Source organism: Centroberyx gerrardi, chromosome 8 (assembly GCF_048128805.1).
Source record: "Centroberyx gerrardi isolate f3 chromosome 8, fCenGer3.hap1.cur.20231027, whole genome shotgun sequence".
In the NCBI taxonomy this organism is placed as follows: Eukaryota; Metazoa; Chordata; class Actinopteri; order Beryciformes; family Berycidae; genus Centroberyx; species Centroberyx gerrardi.
In genome coordinates, this window is record NC_136004.1 from 23403092 (window position 1) to 23428506 (window position 25415).

Here is a 25415-nt window from a genome sequence, read left to right on the forward strand (position 1 = left end):
GGGCAAGTACTGGCCTATTAATGGTTACTGGTGAAATCAATACACCAAGATAAATTATTATCTACTGTTATTAATTTAAACGGATCACATGCAATCTTTCTGTGTGTGGTGTGAGTGTTCTTCTCTTTCTATCCAAATGTGTGTGAGTCAGGGCAGCGGGTAAACTTTGACAGTCGAGTTAACTTCTCTGATCTCTCTCTCAGAGGGGATGTGGGCACAGCCATATAGATGGAGCACCTTCAACCTGGGGAGAGAGAGAGAGAGAGAGAGAGAGAGAGAGAGAGAGAGAAAGAGAGAGACAGAAAGAGAGAGAGCGAGACAGAGAGAGAGAGAGAGAGAGAGAGAGTAAAAAAAGATGACAGAAGGGAGAACAACCGACAACTGAAATGACGCACACTCTGTTCAACTCATGAGCTAATGGTAATGTGTGTGTGTGTGTTTGTGTGTGTGTGTTTGTTTGTGTGTTTACCTCTTGCAGCGCCTGCAGAGTTTGAGGATGTTCTCTGGGTTGATGTGACAGAAACTCAGTTTGACTGTATGGAGGTGTCCACTGCAGTAACTTGCCAGAAAAGTTACCCTGTAACACACATACACACACACACACACACACACACACACACACACACACACACACACACACACGCACACACACACACACACACACACACATATCGTATTGTACCATATCCAATCATATCATATCTCACTGGACCAGATAGTATCTTATCGTACCCCATCGTATCATATCATGATGTATTATATTGAGTCCTATTGGATTACACAGTGCATGTTATGATGTATTATCAGTTGAAGTTAGACAATGTGTCTCCTACCCTCTGTTCCCTGTGCCGGTGGAGCTCAGGTCCAGGTGCTGAAGTCTTTTGCAGCCCAGAGCCACAGACTGGACTCCTATATCTGTTACCGATTTGCAGCCACTCACATCCAGGGATCTGACGCACACACACACACACACACACACACACACACGCACACACACACACACACACACACACACACACACACAAACTTTTTCTTTGCTGTATCTTATAAAGCCTGAAGAGAGATTGAACTGATATGAATCTCCAGACTCGGAAATGGGTGGGGAAAGAAAAGGAACAAGACTCTCCTTTCTCTTAACAACTACCAATAATGTGCCCTTGAGCAAGGCACTTAAACCCCAACTGCTCCCACTGAGCTGAACAGTGGCAGATTATGGTTGCACTGGGCGGTTTCCAGGTGTGAATGTGTAGTACTGTGTGAAAGTGAAGGAGGGCGTCAGTGAAAATGTGTGCTGCATCAACTTACCCTGAATAAACAATGAGTAATAAATAAATAAATGAATAATGTAGTACATGGATTTTAATTTCAATAGATGAACATAAGCAAATATTTGTAGAGAGGTGACGGGAAAGTCAGGAACAGCCAGGTGACACAGAATAAACTGGCATGTCAAGATGAGCTGAAACCAGTAGAAATCATCTGGGACAGTGCTCAGTGCTCAGTCTTTTGTAGATGGCAGCAGAAATTATTGCTGTAGTGTAGTCTTTCAAGTTTATTTTATTTCTATAGTCCTTTATCACATGCATGTCTCAAAGGACTCTACAGAGAATGAGCCTGACTAGATCTAACTGAGCAACAATCAACCATAGAACAGAATGATGTGAGACGAACATCAAGAAAAGCACAAGACACACAAAAGCAGATTTTAGCAAGACAAGCCTAGCTATTCAACATAGCCTAACCTGCCTGGCACCACCAGCCTTAGACCCTCAGTGCATACAAGGAAAAACTTCCAAGATGGTCCCTGCTAGCTGCATGCAGGTAAGAACTCAAGGTCCAGCTCCAGTGACAACTAATAATTCATGTCAAAATATGAAAATGTGAGCTCAGCGACATTCCCAAAGCAGCTAACGTAACGCTAACGATGACTGATTCAAAAGCAAATAGCGAAGCAAAGGTGCTATTAATATTGCTGAGATTTTGACATATTAGCATATTCAAAAATGTCCTCCCAGTACGAGGATTACTGTTGCTCATTTAAAAGAAAATGCCAATTTAGAAATCCTGCCGACCGCAGCTTTAATCATCCCTGTGAACAACCATATTAGGAGTGTGTGCACCATGTTGTGGTTTGGATGAATGCATGAATCTGTGTGTGTGTGTGTGTGTGTGTGTGTGTGTGTGTGTATGTGTGTGTACCTGATGCAGGGTGTGTGTGTGCTGATGTTGTGCAGTGTCTGGTCAGTGACTCCAGGACAGGAACTGAGGGTCAAACTCTGAAGATCAACACAGTCCTGCAGCATCTTGTCCACTGAGGCGTCACTCAGCTGTGGATAAGGAGAGAGATGGAGTATCATTTAAAAAATGCAATAATGTCAATCTCAAAGTAAAGCTTTTTTAAATTCATAACTGAAAGATATAAAGTTCACATCACACAGCATTGAGCAGTAAGAGAATTAAGAATCAAGCTGTATTTGACATTTGTCACATTACACACATTTGTTACGAACTATGATCCAAATAGACCATAATCAATAATAATCAGCAAAACCAATCATACACACACACACACACACACACACACACACAGAAACTCACAGCCTGTAGTCCTGTCAGATTGAGGGAAAGGAGACATTTGAGCTGTGATGTCATCAGTGTGAGACAGTGTGCGTTGACCTTTGGCACCTGTCCGATGTTTAGATGCTGGAGGCCAGGACACAGCTAGGAGACAAGGAAAAGAGGAAAATAAATATTGTACATACATTCAGTGGCAGATTCACACTTGCTCACATGTTAAAGTATGTTTGAGACATGTTTTGTTCGCATTTACCACATTTTTGCTGTCAAAATCAAATTTATGAAAGATAACACACACAGTCAGTGTGTTTAAAAAATGGACCAGGCCCCAACGGCAGGGCACTGTAAGATTAAAAATGGGTTCCTAAATTGTTCTGGAAAAATCTGTATCAATGGTCCCTGCAACACAGGCAAGTTGAACAGTCTAAAACAAGGATGCAAAAGAAGCAGTCGTAAAAATAAATCTGGAAGAAAGTTTCAGAAATTGTCTGGTTGACAAATAAAAAGGTGCTTCAGAGCATTAAATACCTCATATACAGTCAGTAGACAGGATGGAGTGAGGAACTGACAGCCAAACACCTCCAACCTGCACAGACTAATGTAGAAACACACACACACACACACACACACACACACACACACACACACACACACACACACACACACACACACACACACACGCACGCAAATAGACATGTGTGCACACACATTAAACTCAATTCTCTTTGTCACAACAAAGCACACACATGCATAAATGTATTAATGTACACATTCACCCACAGAAAACAGACATGCACACACATACATACACACACACACACACAGCTGGCCTGACCTCTCTCTGTGTCTCATGATGAGTTTTGTCAGCGGCTCATCAGTGACCTGACAGCCGTTCAGGACGACAGTTTCCAGCCTCAACCTTTATATAATCATTGTTAACAGACAGAAAAGAGAGAGAGAGATGAAAGCTTAAATTACTTCATTAGTTTAAGGATAAATATAGCCATTTCTGAATCTACAAGTACTGTTAACTGTAAAGTGTTGCAGCTTAACTATATGATGGGTGTATAATGCTGCAAGGAACAGCTTAATGGAGACGATACATCATATTATATATGCCTCAGTAAAACTCTGTAGTTTAAATCATCCCATTGAGTGGGTATTAAACTTATTTCTCTTATGCCAACAGAAACATCTACTGTTGAACAAAAAGGAACTATTCCTGATCTGACGTAATCTGACCTAAGGTGTCTGGTGGATTTTATGCCTCTGCTAGGGCTTATCATGAGTTTTTGGTGTCAGTTTATATGAGGACTGGTTCATAATGCGTTCAATCCATGTGTCATCTTTCTTTAGTGTGTGTGTGTGTGTGTGTGTGTTTGTGTGATTGACCCTGTGCAGCCGTCAGTCAGAGCTTTCACCCCCGTGTCTGTTGCCCCGCTCCAGCTCACATCCACACTGGTCACATGATCGCACAGCTGACCAATCAGACGCAGCATCAAGTCACCATGGAGACCGGGCCCAGAGCAACTTGTCACCTTCAGTTCCTGCAGTCCGACGGATGACAAGATTTAGTCCTCATTAGCCGAGGAAGAGATATTGTCCTCTATTCACCCAATTAATGAAGACATACAGTACAGTGCTCATCATCATCTAATGCGATGGTACTCAACGTGGGGTCCGGGGACCACCAGGGGTCCTTGAGGGGGTTCCAGGGGGTCCCCAGCAAATTGATAAATTGGCAAACTTAACCATAATTTCATTTACAAGAAATTAACACAATTAGAGAATATAGAAGACTATTTTGATCATAGTTTCACTGTTATCTCTCCTGTACCTACAATACAGATAGTCACAGAATTCTGGACAAAATCATATCTAACAATAAAAATATTCTCAGATTTGGGTTCGAGAGACAAAATCTCATCAAATGGGGGTCTATGGCCCTAATGTCTGCTAAATTAGGGGTCCTTGATATGAAAAAAGTTGAGAATCACTGATCTAATGAATGAAGCGGGACAGTTCCCATTAACAGATACAGACAGATAGATATAATTCTCTACCCAGGGTGCTTTGCTCTCATCTGATTTCTTGGATGATAGCAATATAATCCTATAATCCTAGAGAAGGGTAAAACCTTGGAAAGGCACTGTTTATGTTTTTCATTTTATTTTTACAGAGCTGAAAGTTTACATGTTGAGTTATTTCGATGACTTCAGGGTCTCTGAAACCTGTTCAAAACCATTTTCATAAGCTCAAAATTTCAGAGATGTCGGAAAATCAGCACTTTTTTCCTACTGTAATTCCTTCAAAATAAGCAATCTTGTATTCCCCCCCCCCCAAAACTGTCTGTAATCTTCTTACTGTTTTATTTTTCAAGGGAATGATGAGTGTGTGCTGAATGTGAGCACCAGCCTGCTGAGCTGATCGGTTGCTCCAGTAACGCTACATGACATGTTTTGACATGTGGTTTCACAAGCTGTATGCTTGATAGCAGGTTGATGGATTCAAGATCCGGGGTCAATAAATCCACAATGTCAATACACAATGCATCACACTTGCTAATGACAGAAGATTCACTGTCAATCATATCATGTCATATCTATATATATATATATTTTTTTTTTCAGATTGTAGGATGGCTTAGTGATTAGGTAGACTATCTTACAACTGACAGGCCTGGGTGCAACAAATTTCTCTTTTGGGGGAACTATTTTGGAAGGGAATCCATCGACTGAGTAGAAAGTGCTGCGTTCTGATCGATCATTTTACCTCCAGAGAATTTCTACTCAGAGAGAAAAACGTCTCCAGGCCGCTGGAGGTGACGGACAGGCCGCTGCACCTGTACAGAGACAGTCTACGGGGACAACGCCGGCCCACGATCTGAAACCATCGGTCTGTCAAGCTGGAGCAGTTCTCGATCCTGAGGTTTTTCCCTTGAGAGAGAGAGAGAGTGAGAAAGAGTGAGAGAGAGATAGAGAGCATGCTCTTTTTTGACCTAGGTGGTGAATCAGACATCAAAGGAGAGATTGGACAAGGGAGCAGCATGTGTCAAGTGTGTGCGTGTGTGTGTGTGTGTGTGTGTGCGTGAGAGAGAGAGAGAGAGCGTGTGACCTACAGGAGACCGCGACACCACTATCTACTGTATATTTGGATATTTGTGTGTGTAGGTAGGTATGAAAGCATGTGATGGTGCGGTCTGGGGTTATCTTGTGTTTGTCCAGGGAGTGGTACACACTGCACTGGAAGTTCTTACATCATGAGAACACACCATGTGGCTGTGACGCACACACACACACACACACACACACACACACACTTTGTATTACTACTTAAATGGTGTATAGAATATTCCACTGATTTAGGACATTAAATTCCCTCACTTTACCCTGAAGCCTAACCCCCAAAAACTGAGGCCCAGATTTACTAAAACCTTTAGTGGGTTCAAGGTCAGTACTAAGACTTGTAATAAGTGCAAGACAATTTGCTTAACCAATCAGGAGTTATGTCATTGATTTTGCACATGCTAAATGTTTTTGCACCCATTAAAGGCTTTAGTAAATCAGGTAAGGTCAAAACCTAACCCTTACCCAAAACATGAACTAAACCTTAACGCTAACCTTAACCTTTACCAAGCTAACCTTTACCAAGCTTACCTTTCCCAAGTGAGAACTGATAAATTTTGCCCAGCCGGCAGACTTACAGAGCGTATGATCAGTGGCCAGTCTGTGCAGGCGGTGGCAGACTCGTGCCGCGGCGGACAGGCCGCTGTGAGGCAGCAGAGACAGGATGGACAGCCACACCTCATCAGGTAGACACAGCCAACGGGTCAACACAGTGACACCTGCTGGCTGGGAGGTGCAAGAAGAAAAACACACACACATACAGTACATAAGATATACAGTATATACACCTGAATGTTAGCGCAAAGATACATTACAAACATTAACTCACAAACAAAGCAGAAGATATTTAATGGAAAACAGAAGATATTTGAGGGGAGGACCTGGTTACGTTAATTCATAAACAATAGGAGAATTCATAAACTTCTCTTGATATTATATGATATCATGGGAAAGTTAATCAAATAAACAGGCTGTGTAGTTTACTCTGTAGTCATCATTTCAGTGATGGTACAAGCAAAATCTGCCAGCAGCAATGAGTGAAACCCCAGTGCCCTGTTTCATCTGTGAAGGAAGGAACCTCAAAGCCCCGAAGTCCTGCCTGATGCATCTGACTTCTCACTGTTAGCATCACACAGTAAGAGCTTCATCACGGTTCCACTTTTTAAGAGACATGAGCTAACTGACCCTGTGGAGGGCCTGGAAGGCATGTTGGGTAAGAAACATGAGACTCCTACGACTGACCAAACATGGGTATGTCAGTTCTGCATCAGTTCAGAATCAAACCGTAATATGACATGACATTACACCTTTGGAAAAAAAACACATCTGAAGAGGGTGAGCTGGGGATAGCAGACACTAAAGTACAACGATTCAGAAGACAGCAGAACGTCAAAGAGCTCTAACGTTCAATGATGCTGAGACAGAAATAGACGAGAGCATCCAAGTGATCACAGCTTTGGAGGCTTCAACTGAGAGTCGACAGACTGAGACAAGCAAAGGAACTGAGGAGGAACAGAATCACTTTCTGTCCCTCCTGCCCACAGAAACAGGCTGAGGGCTTCATCTAGGCTCTGAAAGTCATTCAGCACACAGAGGACTGTTTAAACCTTTAAAGTAAAAACATGAGTGACCAGGTTTTGGCATTAGTGATGACATGGGGAAGTCATCTGTTGTCACGGTACTGCAGAAACCTTGTCTTTTTAAAATGTAACTTTACATGAAAAAAAAAAAAATTTCCCCGCTGACACATGCATTTTCTATTTTTTTTTATTTTATATTTTTCACTGGGATGATTTGGCCCTAAGGCCATGAAATCATTTTCTACATATGGGAGACAATTAACATCATAACAAAATAAAACAAAAAATTAAAATGGACATGCAAGGTTTTTGCAAGATCCTAACAACATCTACATTATAGGCACAATGACAGTATTTAATAAATGTGATAATATTCATTGTAGATCAATAATGACAACACAGTAAAGTGGAGAAATAAGATAATTTCTTACTCTGTATTTGTAATCGGTGTTATTGTCCAGACTGACGTGCACTGCTGTGCCTGTAAGGGCAAACAATAACAGTCATATTCATATTCAGTATGCTAACATAAATGGCATTTTGGATAAACTAGTTTAGCTTCAGAATACTGATGAAGAGCTTTTTCCCCCAAATTAACAAGCAAGCATGGAAACTCACAAAATTCACTGATTAAAGCACTTAACAGTGCAGCCATTGTACAAAATATATGCCTGTAAGATTGTAGTGCAATTGTTTGTTCATTTGTTTCGGATAAAATACACACACACACACACACACACACACACACACACACACAATCATGTGCGTACTCTTATGCACCTCAGATGGAAAAAAAATCTCTCCAGTCTTATGACTTGTTGGTGGATGGATGGGTGATATTAAGTGTGAAATTAATTTCAAACAAATAATTTGAGATTCCACAAAATGAACAAAACAACATCTGTTGTCATCCGACGTCATAAGAAAACCCTTAAAGTTTGGTTCCATGGAGTCATATGACTTTGCAGAGATTTTAGCGCTTTATTGTGTTTTGTTGATGTTGAAGACCCATCTAATTACCAAAACCAGTGATGTTGTGTGTATGTGTTGTGCTGCGATGATGATAAAACAGGTACACAAAATAAATTATTTATGGTATTGAACTCACCCAGGGAGACTTGTGGTATTGGTCCCGGGCGATCATGATGGGACGTGTGTGTCTCTCTTGGAGGTAGAGATGTGTGTATTAGTCTGTCAGGTGATGGTGTGTGTCTCTTTATGCACCTTTGTGTGTTCGATGTCTTTGTGTGTTTGATTACTCCTGCTGACCAAGATCTGTGTGGGAGGGAAGACACAGGAGGACGTTCAGTTTTACAAAGTGGTACATTAGACCATTTATTATTTATTTACCTTTATTTATATAGAATATTTCTAAAAAAAAAAAAAAGCTGAATTTACAAAGTGCTTTACAGAAAGTTAGAAACGAAACACAGAACAAACAATAAGGGCAACAACACAAGATTAAAGACAAGAAAAACAATCACATAAAGGCTAGTCTATAAGTCTTGAGAAGTGATATAAATATACTAATTTTGGAAAGGGTTAGGGTTAGTTATGTTCAGCATTCAGTATTTCTGAAGTACAGAAGATACCTCCTGTAAAAGCATTATTGTTTTGTCTACCAAGAGCTTACTTTACCATCTATCCTTAAAAAATACCACAGCATCTTTTAATGTTATCTATCTTCTATCTATCATTTTAAGAGTAGCTGTCACTTTTTTCAAATTTTGGTTATCTGTTTTGAAATAAATAAAACCGAAATAAAACTCCTCATTTATTATTATTGCCTGATATGCAACTTAACAGGTATTTTGCTTTGCTTCCAATTTGAAAAAGTGGGGCATGGTTGAAAGAGGGAGTATGACTAAGGAATGATTGTAACGGACTGAAACCAGGCAAATATTAGTGAGTTTGTCTTTATAAAAAAATGACTCTAAATGTAACACCAGTAAATCCACTAAATAGATGCAATTATTCTGTTACCTTGGTTTCACCTCTCCATGAGTCAGCGATGACCAGCAGAGACTTGACTTTTCCCAGAACCTCCAAGAAGGACCTCGACCCCCGACTCTTCTCCTCTGACCTTTGACACCGTCCTGATGACCCTTCACCTCTGGATGACTTCTGCTCTTCTTTGGCTGCAAAACTGACCGTAGACAGACAAATAAAACAGACACATAGACAAGTGCAAAGACAACAAACACATATATTCATGCAGACACACACATATACACTAATCATCATCATTACAATTACTTTCATCACCTTCATGTCTCCTTGTGAAGCATATAGGATGGATGAAAACTAACTGAACATAAATGGCACAGAAGAAAACACTAAACAAAGGTTACAGTATCTTTTCCTTGAGAGTAATGGGTGTATGACAAATTGATTGATCTGCACTGTACAGCACTTATCTTTCTAATGATGGCCGTCTGCCTTCACTGTCTACCATGTATACTATTTAAAGCAATATTCCACTTAGTTTTAACATGGGGTTATTTGGCACTTGACTGCCATGAAAACCAGAATATAAACTACTCACCAAGATCGGATGCGGCTGGACGAGTTTGTAGTATTCAGATTTTTTTCTGAAAACTGACATTTAACATGTTGGTGAACAGATTCAACAACAGATCCCACTTTTAACACAAGAAAGCAGTCATTGGTCCGTCCTCATTTTGCATTTCTATTCTTTGTTTACACTAAAATTAGTATTTAAAAATAAAAGTAGATTCGGTCTCCCAAACAGGAACTATCTCTCCTAAATGGTATTTCACTAGCGAAAGGAAAAATAGTCTGTCTATCAAAGAAAATGCTATTTGGCGAAATTATGTTGTAAAACGTTGGACCCACAGTCAATTAAAAATCAGTAGTGGGATCTGTTGTTGAATATGTTCACGAATCAATTACTTTCCATTCAAATGAATGGGAAGTAAAAATCCAAACGCTACAAACTCCTCCCAGCTGCATCCGATCTTGGTGAGTAGATTATATTCTGGTTTTCATGCTCTTCCTTCACAGTTGTTTTCAAAAGCTCACAGGATCTGGTCTTACCATATTCTGCAGGTGTAGCTCCAGTGCCGCTAGATGTGGTCCTGTCCTGGTTTTTATCAACAACAACTGAAGTCCTCTCCTTATTAAATGTCTTTTTGAACTCTGCAGCTGTAACCCTTTTGCTCCCACTTTTGCTGAAGTGTTTTTTAATCTCAGGATCAGTGGTGGAAGAACTCTTGCTTACTTCTTGGTCCAAGCAAGAAGTAGGTGAGACCGATTTATCAGCAGGTGCAGAAGTTTCCTCCGACGTCTTCCTCTCTGTCACATGTGACTGTATGATGCCTCCAGGTTTAACATGTTGGTTTGGCACCATTCTGAGGCGGTCCAAGTGATTCACGCAAAGCAGGTACTGCTCATACACAGTAAGGTTTGCTGGCATTTTCAAATGACAGCCAAAGTTGAGGTTTGCAGTGTTTGTAATCTGTTTGTGTGTCTTCTCAGGCTCACTGATGCCTATGTTATCCTTTGCATACACCTGAAAATATGAATTGCATTGTTTTTCTTCCTCCCTTTCCATTTCTTTCATCCTATCAACCTCTTTCTTCTCCTTCTCAACCTCCTCTTTCCTCTTACTTTCCACCTTCTCCTCATCCTCTACTTCGCCCAACTCCTTCTGATGTCCTGGCAGCCCTTCTGTATTTACCCATGATTCACCTCTTTCTGCCTGAGCTCCAGCTGTCTTATTAGTTATATCTGTGGGTTTAATGCTTTTAGATGAGGGTCCAAAGCCAGGCATCCATGAGGTAATATCACTTGCAGGGCCAAACATCTTTCTGTGATTGGTGTTACTCGAAGATGATGTTGATTCTTTAATCAAGCATGCTGCAAGCTTCTGATTTGCATCTCTGTCAGTTATGGATGTGCAGTCGCTTTGATTAGACATGTATGGATCCCATGTAATCCAGTAGTTGTCTAGGCTAGGAGTTTGTTTGGTATCCTTTAGCTCCATACTCCCAGGACTTTGCCTGTCCTCAGGCCTTGTTACCTCATCTTTCCCTGGGGTAAAGGAGATGGGAACGGCAGGTTCATCTGGATGTGGAGGTTTATATGCACAGAGTCGATTCTGTAGTTCACTGCTGTTATAATTCTGTGGTTCAAGTTGCCAAACATTCTCCATACTCCTTAGTTTCCCAAATACCTCCCCACTCCCTGGGGTGGAGGAGAAGGGAAGGTGGGGTTTCGCTGCAGGTGAATGTTTATATGTAGGTGACCTATTCTGTGTTTCTCTCTGCTCTCCATCGGCTAATATCAAACTGTCGCTTATGCTGAGTTTGTGGTGAACATCTGACCCGCTGTGAAGGAAACTGTGAGCCCAGTCCAACGCATGCCTCAGCTTCTGCTGCTCGGTGAAGAGAGAGTCATCGAGGAGATGAGGGTTCAGGTCCTGGTTGATGTCCTGCCTACAATTCCCAGAGTCCTCCAGACATTTGGACGCAGCACTTCCTGCTTCTCTGATTGAATCTGCTGGTTCAAAAGTCACCTGTGGCTCAGGTTTTTCAGGCTCATCCATTGTCCACATGTCCCTGCTGCCTGGCCTGTTCATGTTTCATTTACAAACATCATTTAGACTTCACTGATCCTCAAAGATATGAACCAAGGTCTTCAGTCTCACAAACAGCTGTGCAGTTGTATGCATTGCCCCCACAACATTATATTTTAATGTGCATCTATTGTATTTCTCCTCATGACTCCACTGAGTCTTTTTGAATTCACATGTTGTTCTGAGAGGATTTTCTGAGAAGTTCTGCCCGGTGACACATTTTTTTTTTCTTTCCTGGATAAAGAGTCTCCTTACGACGAGGCTGTACACACTGTTGTCTTACTTTGACAGCAATGTCCTGTGAAAAACAACAACAACAACAACAACAACAACAAACTTGGAGATATGATGGAATACACTAAGCACATTCATCACACAACACTTACTGAACACATGCTGTATTTTCTGAGAATACTGTCTCTATGGGTCACTGAACTCCAGTAGTCAATGCTGCATCTTGTCTATATAATCCATAAAAACAACCAACTACAGTATGATCCAGCTTAGGAGAATCAGAAGTCAGTCTTACCCTGTATGAAGATTTCCTCTTTTCTATCTATAGTATTTCAGTGCAATCTTAGTCATAGAGCAGGTACAGCATGTTAATCACTGCTCCGAAGAGTCTACTTGAGATCTTTGGATCAATAAATATCCAACTCAAAATTAGACATGGTTCATCTCACCCAATAGAGAACAGACTACCAGTTTTCTTTCCTACTTTAGTCCACTCCTGATAATAAAGGTTTCAACGCTCCACATATGATCCCTTAAGTCCTTGTCACCATGTTGCTCACACAAACATCACCATAGAGACGCAATACAAACTGCATTTTCACTTTCACGCCAAAGGAGGGAGACAAAGCATTGAGAAAGCTATAACTGTTTGCCTTGAGATCTCAGAGAATAATTATATATTCAGGTTATGAGATTTTTTGATGCCTCAGAGATCAAACATTCTTCCCAAATCTAAAAATTCTAGCTTTAACTTAAAGAAAATATAAATAAAATCACATAAAAAGCATTGTGCCCTACCATGTCATGTAAAAATGAATCCACACAATAGTCACCATGTTTCAATATATATTCATTAGGGGGCTTTATTGTGGCAGTATTAACATATAAAACAATCCATGTTGTTTTCTTTTAGAACATACAAACATTCAAAATTTTCACTTCACAAAGTTCATAAGGCTTGGTTGTCCCAGAAGGGGGGTCACACCACTGGAAAACTTGCTTGTTTTCACTTAGGTTTTTTTTTTTTTTTTTTTTTTTCTGATTCTTCTTAAATTTTCTCCCAGAGTTGCTTATTAAAAGAGACTGAATGACAACAAAACAATTAGTTTGACTAACCAGTAAAACAACAAAGTGACCGTGCAACAGAATACGCTACTGTACATGCCCATATAACACTGAAATAATCTACTAAACAACAGCTTATTTTCCTCTTATACCATGTGCTGTCCAATAGATTTGCATATAGTAGACCTGAGTTCAAATATTTAAAATCTTAAATAAATGAATTAAAAGCAGTAATTGTGTATCGATTTTAACCAGTCTTGAATTCCAGATGTCTGCTGTCTGCAGAGCAGCTCGGACTGTTAGTTTCACTTTTACAGGCAACATAATTCAATTTAAGGTTTGTAAATACTTGACTCATGTCAGGAACCTCAGAATTTGCATTTTTCAATACCTCAGTTATGACATCAACTGGTGTGTGATCTTGAAGATGTTTTTAATCACAGTTTATACATGTCAGCACAGACAACAAAAATTGCATTTTAGTCTCGGTCATGGTACTTTGTATTCTCGGTCCACCTATATGCTGTTTGTAAAACACAAGAACTCAAGTTCAGTAGCTCAAAATAAAAGAGCTAAATCTCAAAGGGCTGAAATTCCCTTTTAAACGTATTTAAATAAAGGCTGCTGAATTGATAAACAAGCTACAAAGTAATATAATGCTACAGTGTCATTGGGCCATAAATCTGTCATATTAACAGAATTGAGTGGCTTTTTGTTGTCATATTTGCAATGATCAGAGTTGAGGTCAAGTTACTTCCATTCACTCTGTTCAGTGTTTTTTTTTTCAAGACATCTAATTTCAAAAGTGAACATCTTTTGTCATGAAATGTTTCTGATACCAACATGATAGTAAAGTAATTGAGAACACACTCATCAACAAATTAGTTGTTTTGATTTGTTTACACTGAAAGTGAATGAACCCCAACCCTGCTTATGATATGGCTAACATGTTAGCATGCTCTGTTAGCAATGAGGTCAGGTGTTAGCATTAGCATTTAGCATCTGGCATTGTTTTATGGTTCACACACACAGCAAAAGCACAATTGATGAGGCTAACTAGTCATCTGCTTTAGAAGTACTCTCTTGGCAGCCGTAAAATATACTTTTATAAGCAGCTATCAAGAAATATTCCCTTTTGTATTGAGACATAATTTTGTTTTGTGATTAGCTGTACTGAAAAGAAGCCTGCAGAATTAGCAATGGGTCAACCACATGTAGCCTATTCAGTCTTGTCAAATCAAGCTGGACACAATCAAAGTTAAGTCCAAAGCACACAGAATGATGGTTTCATGTGCTTTGGTCTTCAAATGTGACTTTTCCAATGGTCACTGAACTCTCAGATGACCAATCCCTAATCATCGCACACAGAATACCCCTCAACGCCGTTACCTTGAGCTCTTTTTGTTCCTCTCCTTGATAAAAACGGAGAACATGCATTCATCTAAGATGGTCAAGACAGCCAAGCCTATACCTAGATCGCTTTACACAGATAAAAGACACAGAAGGAAGAAAGAAAGGAAATCTACACTCAGATCTTTTTTTTTTTTCACCACTACTATAAACACAGTATTTACAGACGAGGGCATGCAGTCTGCATTTAAGAGGTCAGATAAAGTAGCCAAGTGAGAGATTTCCCATGTTGGAGGAGGATGAAGCACAGAAATAAAGGACCAAAGCTGGGAACACACTATGTCTGTACAGCTGTATACATTTAGCCTATACAGTACCAGAGCCTTTTTATTTAAAATCCAAAGTAAATTCAAATAAACTGCTCTAGTATTATGGTGCATGTGCGTACCAGAAGAGCTTAGCTGCGGAGGCAACAGTTGCCCATGAACACAGGGTGACAGTTGGTTTCAGGTAATATTCCCCACTGTTAATTTAGGGGTGATAGTGATCATCTAGCAGTGCATACGGGTCAACTTCACCCACAGGCGAAGCTCTTTTCACCTCAAAGTCTGTGATGTTAAATGCTTCTAGTAGCATACGTTGTCATCGTCGTTTCATAGTGGTTTTGGCCCTTCGCTTGGTTTCAGCATCAAAACTCAGTGCATGTACTGTAGTAGGAAAATAAATACTTTAATTTGTCCCAAATAAGCATGGTTTGTGTTGTTACTGCATATTTTCTATGCATAAAGCTGGTTAATGCATAAAGTCTATAGATTTACATGACAACACGTCTGATAATAATGTGGTATATACTGTATATAAATATGATGCAGCGTCGTTGGATTGAGAATAGTGAATATGATATTGAGAGGATTTTGACGGTAATATGCAGCGCAGTGGCCTCTGAAGAAGCCAGCGTACAAAGAGCGATTAGTGAATGTTAAGTACTGAGAGTGACTTCTGAACATGAACATTAATGTAGCGTTTGGACACTTCTACATATAAGCCTAAACACTTAATGAGACCAGAGCCACTGACAGAGAGAGTTTGGCCATGTTGTACTCTGGACTGTTGCTACTCTTGGTTTAGCTGCAAATGAAACAAATAAAACAAAAATAGTGTACTAATAATCAGCTGGCATAGGATCACTATCAATTTGACACTGCCATAGAGCAGCAGCATGAAGCAAATAAATTTCAGCTGCCGCTGAAATCCGTGACGGCCAAACTCGCCAAACGAATTAGTGGCTGTCAGCAGGAAAGATGTAGTTTTATTAGGATGATATGGACGCATACGTTAATGGCTAGTGTGAAATGAATGGAGGCTATGCCTGTTTTTGCTGAGACATCACAACACAGAAAGTCTACAGCCATATTTATGTTTGGCTGTAGACTTGGTTTACAGTATGATACATACAGTTTGGATATTTGATATTAGCAAGACATTTATGAACTGTATGGATATAAACTCTATGGTGTATGCAATGGTTAGATGCAGTGTTTTTTTTTCTTTTTTCTGATACATATTTTTGTTAGTTTGGACACACAGAGACATTATTCAACTGCTAATGCCCTTTCCTGAGAAGTTGATCCAAATTGAACTACATAGAACTATTTGTTTTTTAAAAACAATCTCAGTTTTCATTTGATCTGAAGTCAGTTCTCATAGCTTTCCTTCTATCCTTTTATCCTCTCCACCCAGAACCACTGTACTGCAGCTAACAGGCACTGGATACTTCAGCAATCACCTGATGATGGCTCGAGTTCCCAAAAGTGACTCATGTATTTCTGATCAGGACTGCAGTAGCCTGTTTTTAGTCTCCAGTCCAATATTGAGTCCAGTCTCAAGGCTGGATAAGTCTTGATTTTGTCTCAGACTGTGGTCTTGTCTTGGATATTTTTTGTGTCCGGTCTATTTATGACCAAGACAAATGACCAACAGAAAATTATGTGAAAATAACATGCTGCACTCTGGGAACGCCAGCCATAACAGCACTGCATATCAATGAACACAGCCTTATACCTTTTCAGAGCCTTATTCCTTTTCGGATTGATAAGTGTAAGCTATTTCCCTCCTACTCAAACCATAACTGAGCAATCACTTTCGTCAAACTTCACTTTTAGATAATCTCCTCTGTATAACCCCTGATAACTCTTGCTCTTATTGGTCACTGACAGAAAATCAGAAAATACCATAATGTACTCTGATTAAGGATATATACAGTTGCAGTCATTTAAATAGATAAAGATGTGATACACAACACAGCCTAATATCATCCCTCAACACCTTCTTAGAAACAGCTAAAAAATCTGTCTGATCCGATCCAATCTGTGCCACATTTTACCCAACTAAGTGACTGCGACTGTTCTCCTACCGCATTAGTTCAGTCCGATCAACATCTACTACAAGGCTTCTTAAACTTTTTCTGGTCGGGACCCAAATGAGACATTTAGTTTCTTGCCCTGCGACCCCAGTTCATTAAACACATCACTTGTCTTATACACACCTCTTTCTCTGGGCATTTGGGGTATACCATCCTATCACTTAAGTTACCATTAGAATATATAGGATTGTACACTCTTACAAAGGATGTGCCATTTTTAACACATCTGTGTGTCTGTGGGACAACACACTCTTGTGTTACTTTTCAACAGAACAAATGTTAATGACAATACATTTGTTGTTATTAACATATCTTGTGTTGAAAAGTAATAGGTGTGTGTGTTGTCCCAAAGAAGACACACAGATGTGTTCAAAATGACACATCCTTTGTAAGAGTGTAAGGTCACAATATACCAGTACACCCACCAACAACTGACAGGTGACCCACCTTGGGTCCCAAACCATAGTTTAAGAAACCCTGATCTACCATAATATCCCATACAGTAACAGTTTCTCATAAGCCTACATATAACCTCTTCTGCCCCTAGCATTTCTTCATAGGTTTTATGTTAAAACTCTCTTCAAACCTTAATACACATATCAAAAGACGCACTAGTAGCCTTAATTGGCGAGCTAACATTTAGTTCAGAAGACATTTAGAAGTTCAACGAAACAAACAAGTTTTATCGTCACAAATAGATGAAACTTCTCTCATGCTGTCTTCTTGATTCCAAAATGACATCAGATAATCTGAAACAGTTGAAATCTGTGGTCTGTGTAAAAGATTTGTGCTATAACTTCTGTAGGAAAAACCCAGGGTGCTACCAAGTCAACTCATGCTGACGGTAGTCTTAAAAAATAGCTTAAATTTCTCAACACCCATTACCCGATAAACTTCAATAAACTTGTTTTTTTTTGTAATCTTTTGTAAACTCTTAATTTTAAAATAAGCTCAAAGTAGATCCTCTGACTGAAAAATTCCTGAAATATCTGGATCACATAAAAATGTACAAAACGTTAAAAACAACTTTTTAAGATTGGTAGTAATCATCAATATTCCTCTTTTGTTTTGTAAATATACATAATGTACCTATAGGCTGTGGCTATTGTTGCGTCCAGTGACCCGGGGGTTGCCGTCAAATCAATCATCTCTCTCTGTTCCCGCCCACTCCTTCATGACTGACAGGCTCTGAGGCCAATCAGGCGCTCTGCTCTGAAGATGAGAACCAACCAGGAAGAGTCGTTGCATCAGCTCGTCAGCATCAGGAGTGAACAGACCAATCAGACTCCTAGTAAAATGAAAGCAACCCCCCTTCCCTCCTTTCCATGACTTGTTTTCTCTTTGTGGATCTTCTCTGTCCGTGTCCTTCTTCATTTTTTCTTTCCCTGATTCTCTTCCCTCCATAAGATCTGCCTCCAACACTTCTTTCTTGTCCTCTTTTCTGTCAGTCCATCACTGCAAAAAGTGTCTATCTTAACAAGTGACCGGATCTTACACTTAAATATTCTCTCTCTCTAATCTCTACTTCCAAAGAAGTGAAACTATTTTACTCATTCCAGAAACAATATTGTAAAAACAGGCAGATCACTTCCCTCGTCTCGTGATAATGCCATCTGCTCATAAATAAGTTGAACTGTCCTGAAACTAGTGAAGTGACCTCATCCCATCCACAGATTGCTTCTTTTGTTTCAGTTGTTAAGACCGAGTGTAAGATTAAATTACATGTTAAGACAGACATTTGGGCATTTTTTTTCGCAGTGACCCCTCCATCTCTTCCTCTTCCTCTCTCTCTCTCTCTCTCTCCTTGTTTTTCATCCTCCTCTCTCTCTCTTCAGTCTGACCAGAGGTTCTCCATGGCCATGCTGATCTTACAGAGGATCCAGCGCCGCAGCGGGCAGTAGTACTCGTAGTGGAACTGCTCAAACTCCGGCGTCTGGCGGATCTCGTGGAGGAACGACACGTCGATGTCCGACTCCAGCAGCAGCAGCAGCGTCGGCACGGCGACGAACAGAACGCCCATCACCACGGCGACGAAGCGGGCCACGCTCAGCACGCACGCGTTGACCCTCTCGTTGGACGACAGCAGACGGAGGCCGCTGCTCAGGACTCCGCCCACCCGGCTCCTCCCGGCCAGTCGCACGCGCTCGTAGGCTCGGTCGCGCTCCCGCTCGGCCTCCAGCTGGGCCTGGATGTCCGGGTCGGCGTGCAGCTCCCTCAGCAGCCTGGCGGGGCTCTGGGCCGGGGAGGAGAACAGCAAGTCCACCCCGCCTTGGCTGTCGTCCACCGGGGTGGGCAGCATGCTGGCACAGGGGCTGGAGGAGAGAGGAGTGCATGGAAACATTCAAACACATTTAGAGAACTGATAATATGTGGATATATGTAATATGTGCAAAATGGACCCGAGGTACTTTGCCAATAGCTGTTTTTTAAGCTGTTGTTTTATGGTGGATTTTCCCTTTAAATATCACTTAACCAAACAGAGTTATAAAACTCTTTTGACCTGTAGACGAGCTCTGAGATGGTCAGCGCTCCACTGGTCTCCTCTTCGTCCTCCTCTTCATCCTCTGCCTTAGGCGTCTGAGGTCGAAGATTTGAGGTTTCCATGGAAACGCGGGGAGGTTGCAGGTCATTTCCCAAGCCGTTGTTCCCCCCTTCAATACTTTGTTGCTCTGCCTCTGTGGGCGTGGCTGAGGGTTTGAGAGGAGACAGGTGGACCGAGTCCTTCAGAGCCACAACACCTGAAACAAAGATAATAATTTACATTTTATCGCTCACTGTGTTTAAGGGTAGAGATAAACAAACTCTGTAGACTTGAGAATATGAACCTACTATCAAATACATTTCCTCCGGTTTCCTCCTGAAGTAAGGAGGAAACAGGAGAAGGGGATGATGTGTCTCTCACGGGGGAAATAAAAGAGGAAGAGAGTAGGAGAGGAGAAGAGAGGATACGCCAAGACGTCCCATCAGTAATGTCCTCTCCCAGTTTCTCACTCTTTACTGGCTCTATTTTACGCTGCAGTTGATAGTGAAAGCCACATGATGGTGCTCCTGTACTTCATAAGGCTAGAAAACCCCATTTCTACTGGCATGTAAAATAAAAACAGTCAAATGTCATTCAATACGCCGCCCACCTCCATCCCTGATAATGCGATGGCAGTTACAGTGCCAGTCAATACAAAAATGTTGCTGTTTAAAGATGTTTGATTTACACTTCAGGTATCATCCGTTCTGAAACGTTCCAAGTGCATGTTGCAGTCATTGCTGTCGGCTTATGGATGCCGGCAGGAGACATTTGTACAGTTCAGGCTTTGCCAACCTCATAATAACGTACAAATAGTCACTGAGTGCATGCTGTTTTCACTTTGTGACAGAATGAAAAGCCTAAAAAGAAATACTGCATTATAACAGTCATTCCTGCTGACATGAGCAGACCGGACAACACAGCAGTGAGCGCTGTGTGTGTCTGAACGCACTTCACTGTTGACTTATGATGCACAAGATAAACCTGAATGTGTGTGTGTGTGTGTGTGTGTGTGTGGTGGTGGTGGTGGTGGGGGGGCATGCATTTCATACTTAATTATTGTTAAGTGTTTGTGTGTGCTAGATCTAGATTTGTGTTTGTGTGTGTGTCTGTGTGTGTAGGTGTGTGTGTGCGTGTGCGTGTGTGTTAAAAATAAGCACAGCTGTCTTCCTGCTATGGATTAAATGGGGGCTGGGGGCTAAATGTCCAGTGACGTGTGACCAGTCAACACCTCTCTTTCTCTTTCTCTCTCTCTCTCTCTCTCTCACTCACACACACACACACACACACACGTCTAATACTAACAGACATAAGTGTATTAGTAATTTTAATTCTTGTATCATATTACTGTATTGCTAATGAAACACAACACTTTCTGAGTTCTACAATCGTACAACAGGCGTTCTACTGTTTCTGAAAAAAGTGACACCTAAATCGATTCATAGCATGAAAGTAAGACTCATTAAGGGACACTGTTATATTATATATTATACTAACCCTAACCCTATCAATCATAAGACATTGAGATTTGAGAGACTTTGAGACTTTGATTTACATTTTTGAAATATTAAGTAATTAACTCAAAGCATGTGAAATATTTTGGGATGTGTAGTCCCTTCACTCACTGTACATGTGGGCAAGAGTGTCAAGGTAGAATACTGGAGAAATGACTCCATATTAGTAAGACAGAAGTCTGTTTGTTTGACATAAAACCAAACCTCACGATGCTGTCTTGTACCAGTGATGAGACACTCAAGGCCAAACTGACTGGCTAATCAGTAACCATGCCAACTGATTCAAATATGAGTTGAGAAAAATAACAGAAGGAAAGAAAGAGAAGGAGTGGAACAAACTGAGGAACTGAGTGGTGACAGCTACCATGGAAACAGAGTCAGCAAAAAGGCAACGAGTGAGTTGACGCTGACGGAGAAAGAGAGAAGCATTCAACTTAAAACGAGAGAAGCAGGAGAATAAGAACGAGAGAGAACGTGAGATACAAAAGAACAGGGGGATGAGAAAGTAGGAAGGAGAGAGATAAAAACAGAGCCAAAAATTCAACCTTTGAACATCACTGGTATAGTGCCATTAGTAAAATTACTGTATTGCAGCAGTCTTGGGCAATAATAGCCTGATCTCATCATAATTCATACTCCATAATGCAGAGTAGCACAGTAGAATACTACAGGCCAAGACAGAACTACAGTTTTAGTGTATGAAGAAAAAAAAACACATCAGGATCACTTCATTTACTTTAATTTACATTAAAGTGCTGTGTCCACTTATGAGGCTGAGGATAATATTTGATTCCATTTTCAAACACACTTCTGCCTTGCAGAATGCAACAGAACCAACCCAACCAGGAAACTCAAAGTCCAAATTTTGTAAACTATGGGTCACTCAATATACTTTAATGTCCCTGTGAAACATAGACTGTAAAAATAGATGGATGTAGTGAGTGTGATGTCACCACTGGCTTCTGAGGGGCCGTTTTGAAGCCTGGAGATTGTGTTTACAGTCACCGCCATGTTGACATTTTTTGGAGCTGGAGCAGCCAAATCGAGGCTGAGGGTGGAAACCACTATTGGCAGCGACGCCTACTGTTGGCCCATAATTGGCGACCTGTCAATCACTCGACAGGCGACCTGTCAATCACTAGGCCCCCGTTTTATAACCGTTATATCCCGTTAATGACACAATCATTTTGAAAACCCCCTTAAGGACACACATTAGAATAAGTGAAATTAGCTACTGAGACCATAACCTCTTGTCGAATTTTTTTTTTTTATATGTACTTTATAATGTTTGAGAGACATTGGGTTGTGGTCCCATTGACTTGCATGGGGCTGGGTTTGGACTCTGTTTGGAGCCAGTTAGAGGAATTGCCGCTGACGCCACTTTCGTATTGGCTTCAAAATTCACCAGTGGTTTTGGCCGAAAGCAAGACATTTAGGATTAAGTCCTCTTTCCCTCCCCCACTTCATCTCATGTCAATAATCTGAAAAGACCCACAGCAATGGAGGGGTCAGGTTACATGATCACCCAGAAACACTCTCCTCTCCTCTCACTCTTAACCCTGCGTCCCTGCTCACACTGTAACTCTGAACTTAATCTAACTTACTCTACTACTCCCTCTCTCTCTCTCAGATCTTTTCTCTCTTCCTCCTTTCTACTCGCTCACTTTTCTTCATCTCTCTGCCTCCTGGTTTTCACTTTCTCTCCTTCCCTCCCTCTCACCCTCCCTTCTCTTTCTGTGTCCAGTTAGCTCAGACACTAGCAGGTCTATCCTCAGATCAGGTGATTCACACTACAAGCCGCCAGATTCCTGTGTGGCCACGACACACACACACACACACACACACACACACACCTACACACACACACACACACACACACACACACACACATACAGACAGCAGGGTTTTCCCCCGCTGCTACGCAAGTGTTGACAGGCCTATTTATCTTTGTCGCGACACCATTCAAACTCATCGTCAACACCCAAACACCTTTAAAGTATATTTATCTGTAAGAGCTTACATGCAAGGATAGACCCATCAATTACGTTTATTGAACTCTTCTCCTTGTCAGGTGAATTGATTTCTCAACTTATCCAACTGAAAGCGAGACACAGGACCCCTGATACCGGCTCGATTCATTCGGATAATATTTTGTTATGTATTAAATTTTCATTTGAATATTTTTGAAAGGTTTTACGTCAACTATTTATCTCCATCTATTTGGGGAGGGAACAAATGAAGAAAAGTGTTACTGCTTTGTCAGCAAAAGTCTTACCAAAGCTAATAACTTCATTGCAATTCCTTTATGAGTTTTACTTTAATGCTGGCAATAAATATTAAAGAGAAGGCTAAATGTTGATGGTGCAGTGTCATTCTCTGGACCCGATGCTGCTCTTCGTCACTGATCACTAGCAGGCGCTTCACGCTCAGCAGCTGCCCTTGGCCTGGTTTAAATCACTGAAACCTCTCAGGAGCGTATGCACCGCATTATAATAAGGATCCGTCTCAAGTGGCAATGCTATGGTGTTTCAGCTTAGGAAAGATACAATGCAACAATGCTAGAATCCTGTGCAGTGATGTTTTACTTGACTGTAACTGCAGATCTAATTTAGACACACCAGATCCTGATGTGAAACTTTATTGATCCCTGTAGGGAAATCCCCCCCCTCCCTCTCTTTCACAGGGAGGTCATTAATAAAACAAGATTTATTTTCAAATTCAAGCCCTTGCCTTTATGAAATTATTTAACATGTTTAAATGGGTTTCATGAGGTCAATAAACTATAATTGAAGTAAAAGCATGAACATTACCTTTATTACCATAATTACATTCGAGGTATTTCATGTGATAGCAGCACTAAGCAGCTCTCTTCAGTGATGCTCCATTCAAACTGCTCCATTCACATATTCAGCCAAATATTCAAACATTCAAAGTGCTTTCCTGCAGCATTTAGCCTGACTACAAATCTGTCTGCCACCTCTCTAGTTGGTTTACACATCCAGTCATAAACAACTGTACGACTCCAGAGCCTTTGCTTACGTGTCATTCATAAATTATACTTTACACAGCACATTAAAAAATAGACAGGCACGCTAAAGCATTACCTCATTGAAATTACAGTTTCTTTATGAGTGGCATACAGTATATTCAGCTCTCTCAACACACACAGTTAATGTATATGTGCGTGCATGCTGCATACTTACTCACTCACGTGACACACACACACACACACACACACACACACACACACACACACACACAGAGGTAATCCAATAGTCTGTGGTCTCTTGAGAGTCTCAGAATGTTTGACAGATTACACTTGACGGTTGCCACCAACAAACCTGGCAACCCAACTGCTAGGCCAAGGTACCCACTTACATTCCACCACCACAATACTGACTTAAAGGTAAAGAGTATAGAAAGACAAGTTTGAAAATGCATCCCACTGGGGAGAGGGAAAGTCCTGTTTTACTCAAGCCTCCATGCAGTGTGTTGAAACAATGCTTTGCTGTCAAGGATGATGACAATAAGCTTCACTAAACTTCACTGAATGACAATAAGCTTCACTAAACTTCACTGAATGACAATAAGCTTCACTAAACTTCACTGAATGACAATAAGCTTCACTAAACTTCACTATATTTTGGAAATCTGCAAAACAAAAGCTAAACTATACTAAACAAAAGCTAAACCAAACCAAACCAAACTAAACTAAACTAAACTAAACTAAACTAAACTAAACTAAACTAAACTAAACTAAGTTAAACTAAACCTCAGAGCTAAGCTATTTCTGACTCATTTTCATGCCTTTGCCACCCCATCTTACTCTTCTCTGGTGTATTTTTCTGATGTCTCGTACCGGTTCCGGCGATGCGTCCCCCGTGCCCCACCAGCCGTACGTAAACGTCCCGTGCCGTGTGATTGGCTATGCGTAGATGCAGGCTACGACGTGTTGTAATCTTCACCTGGCACCGCAGGGCGTCTGCCACCACTATGGACGACGCCCGCTCCTCGCTGCCTTCCCCTGGGCGGAATACTTCCAGAGGCCCGGCCCGTCCCTCCTCCCGGATCCCCGGACCCTCCGGCCTGTCCGGGGCCGTGTCCAGCCCCAGAGCCCCTGTCCTGCCCCGGCTCCCGCAGGTCAGGGCGTCCCCCGTGTCGGGCAGGTCGCTAATGACGCCCAGGCTGAGGCCGTTTCCCACATCGCTGCTGGTTCTGTGTTCGAGAACCTCCATCGTTTAATCTGATGACAGACTCCGGACCCAGCTGTCTGCGGCAAGACCCACACACACTGACTGCCTCACTGAGCTCTGGGGCTGGGATGGGTATGAACACACACTCCAAAATACACACACACACACACACACACACACAGACACACGCATGCATGCACGCATATGTATTGAGAGAGATGGAGAGACATACACCGA

At 41.2% G+C, this 25415-nt stretch overlaps 2 protein-coding genes across 2 annotated transcripts in view; both read right to left on the reverse strand.

Moving 5' to 3' along the window:
- Nucleotides 1–133: 133 nt before the first annotated feature.
- LOC139932606 (uncharacterized) lies at nt 134–11849 on the reverse strand. The gene is made up of 12 exons (XM_071926423.2): nt 11629–11849; nt 9266–9428; nt 6281–6428; nt 5350–5513; nt 3970–4124; nt 3413–3496; nt 3106–3172; nt 2599–2721; nt 2200–2327; nt 834–950; nt 470–577; nt 134–244 (listed from the first exon to the last, which is right to left on the reverse strand). Exons 1-12 carry the CDS (start codon nt 11847–11849, stop codon nt 148–150), a joined length of 1575 nt encoding a protein of 524 aa, XP_071782524.2. The 3' UTR covers nt 134–147.
- Nucleotides 11850–18781: 6932 nt separating this feature from the next.
- The window catches only part of frmd3 (FERM domain containing 3), a 57712-nt gene continuing 51078 nt past the window's right edge, over nt 18782–25415 (reverse strand). The window contains exons 14-15 of the mRNA XM_071926420.2: nt 19451–19688; nt 18782–19262 (exon numbers count right to left, since the gene is read on the reverse strand). Coding sequence (XP_071782521.1) covers nt 18782–19262; nt 19451–19688 — 719 coding nt within the window. The remainder of the gene's footprint in view (nt 19263–19450; nt 19689–25415) is intronic.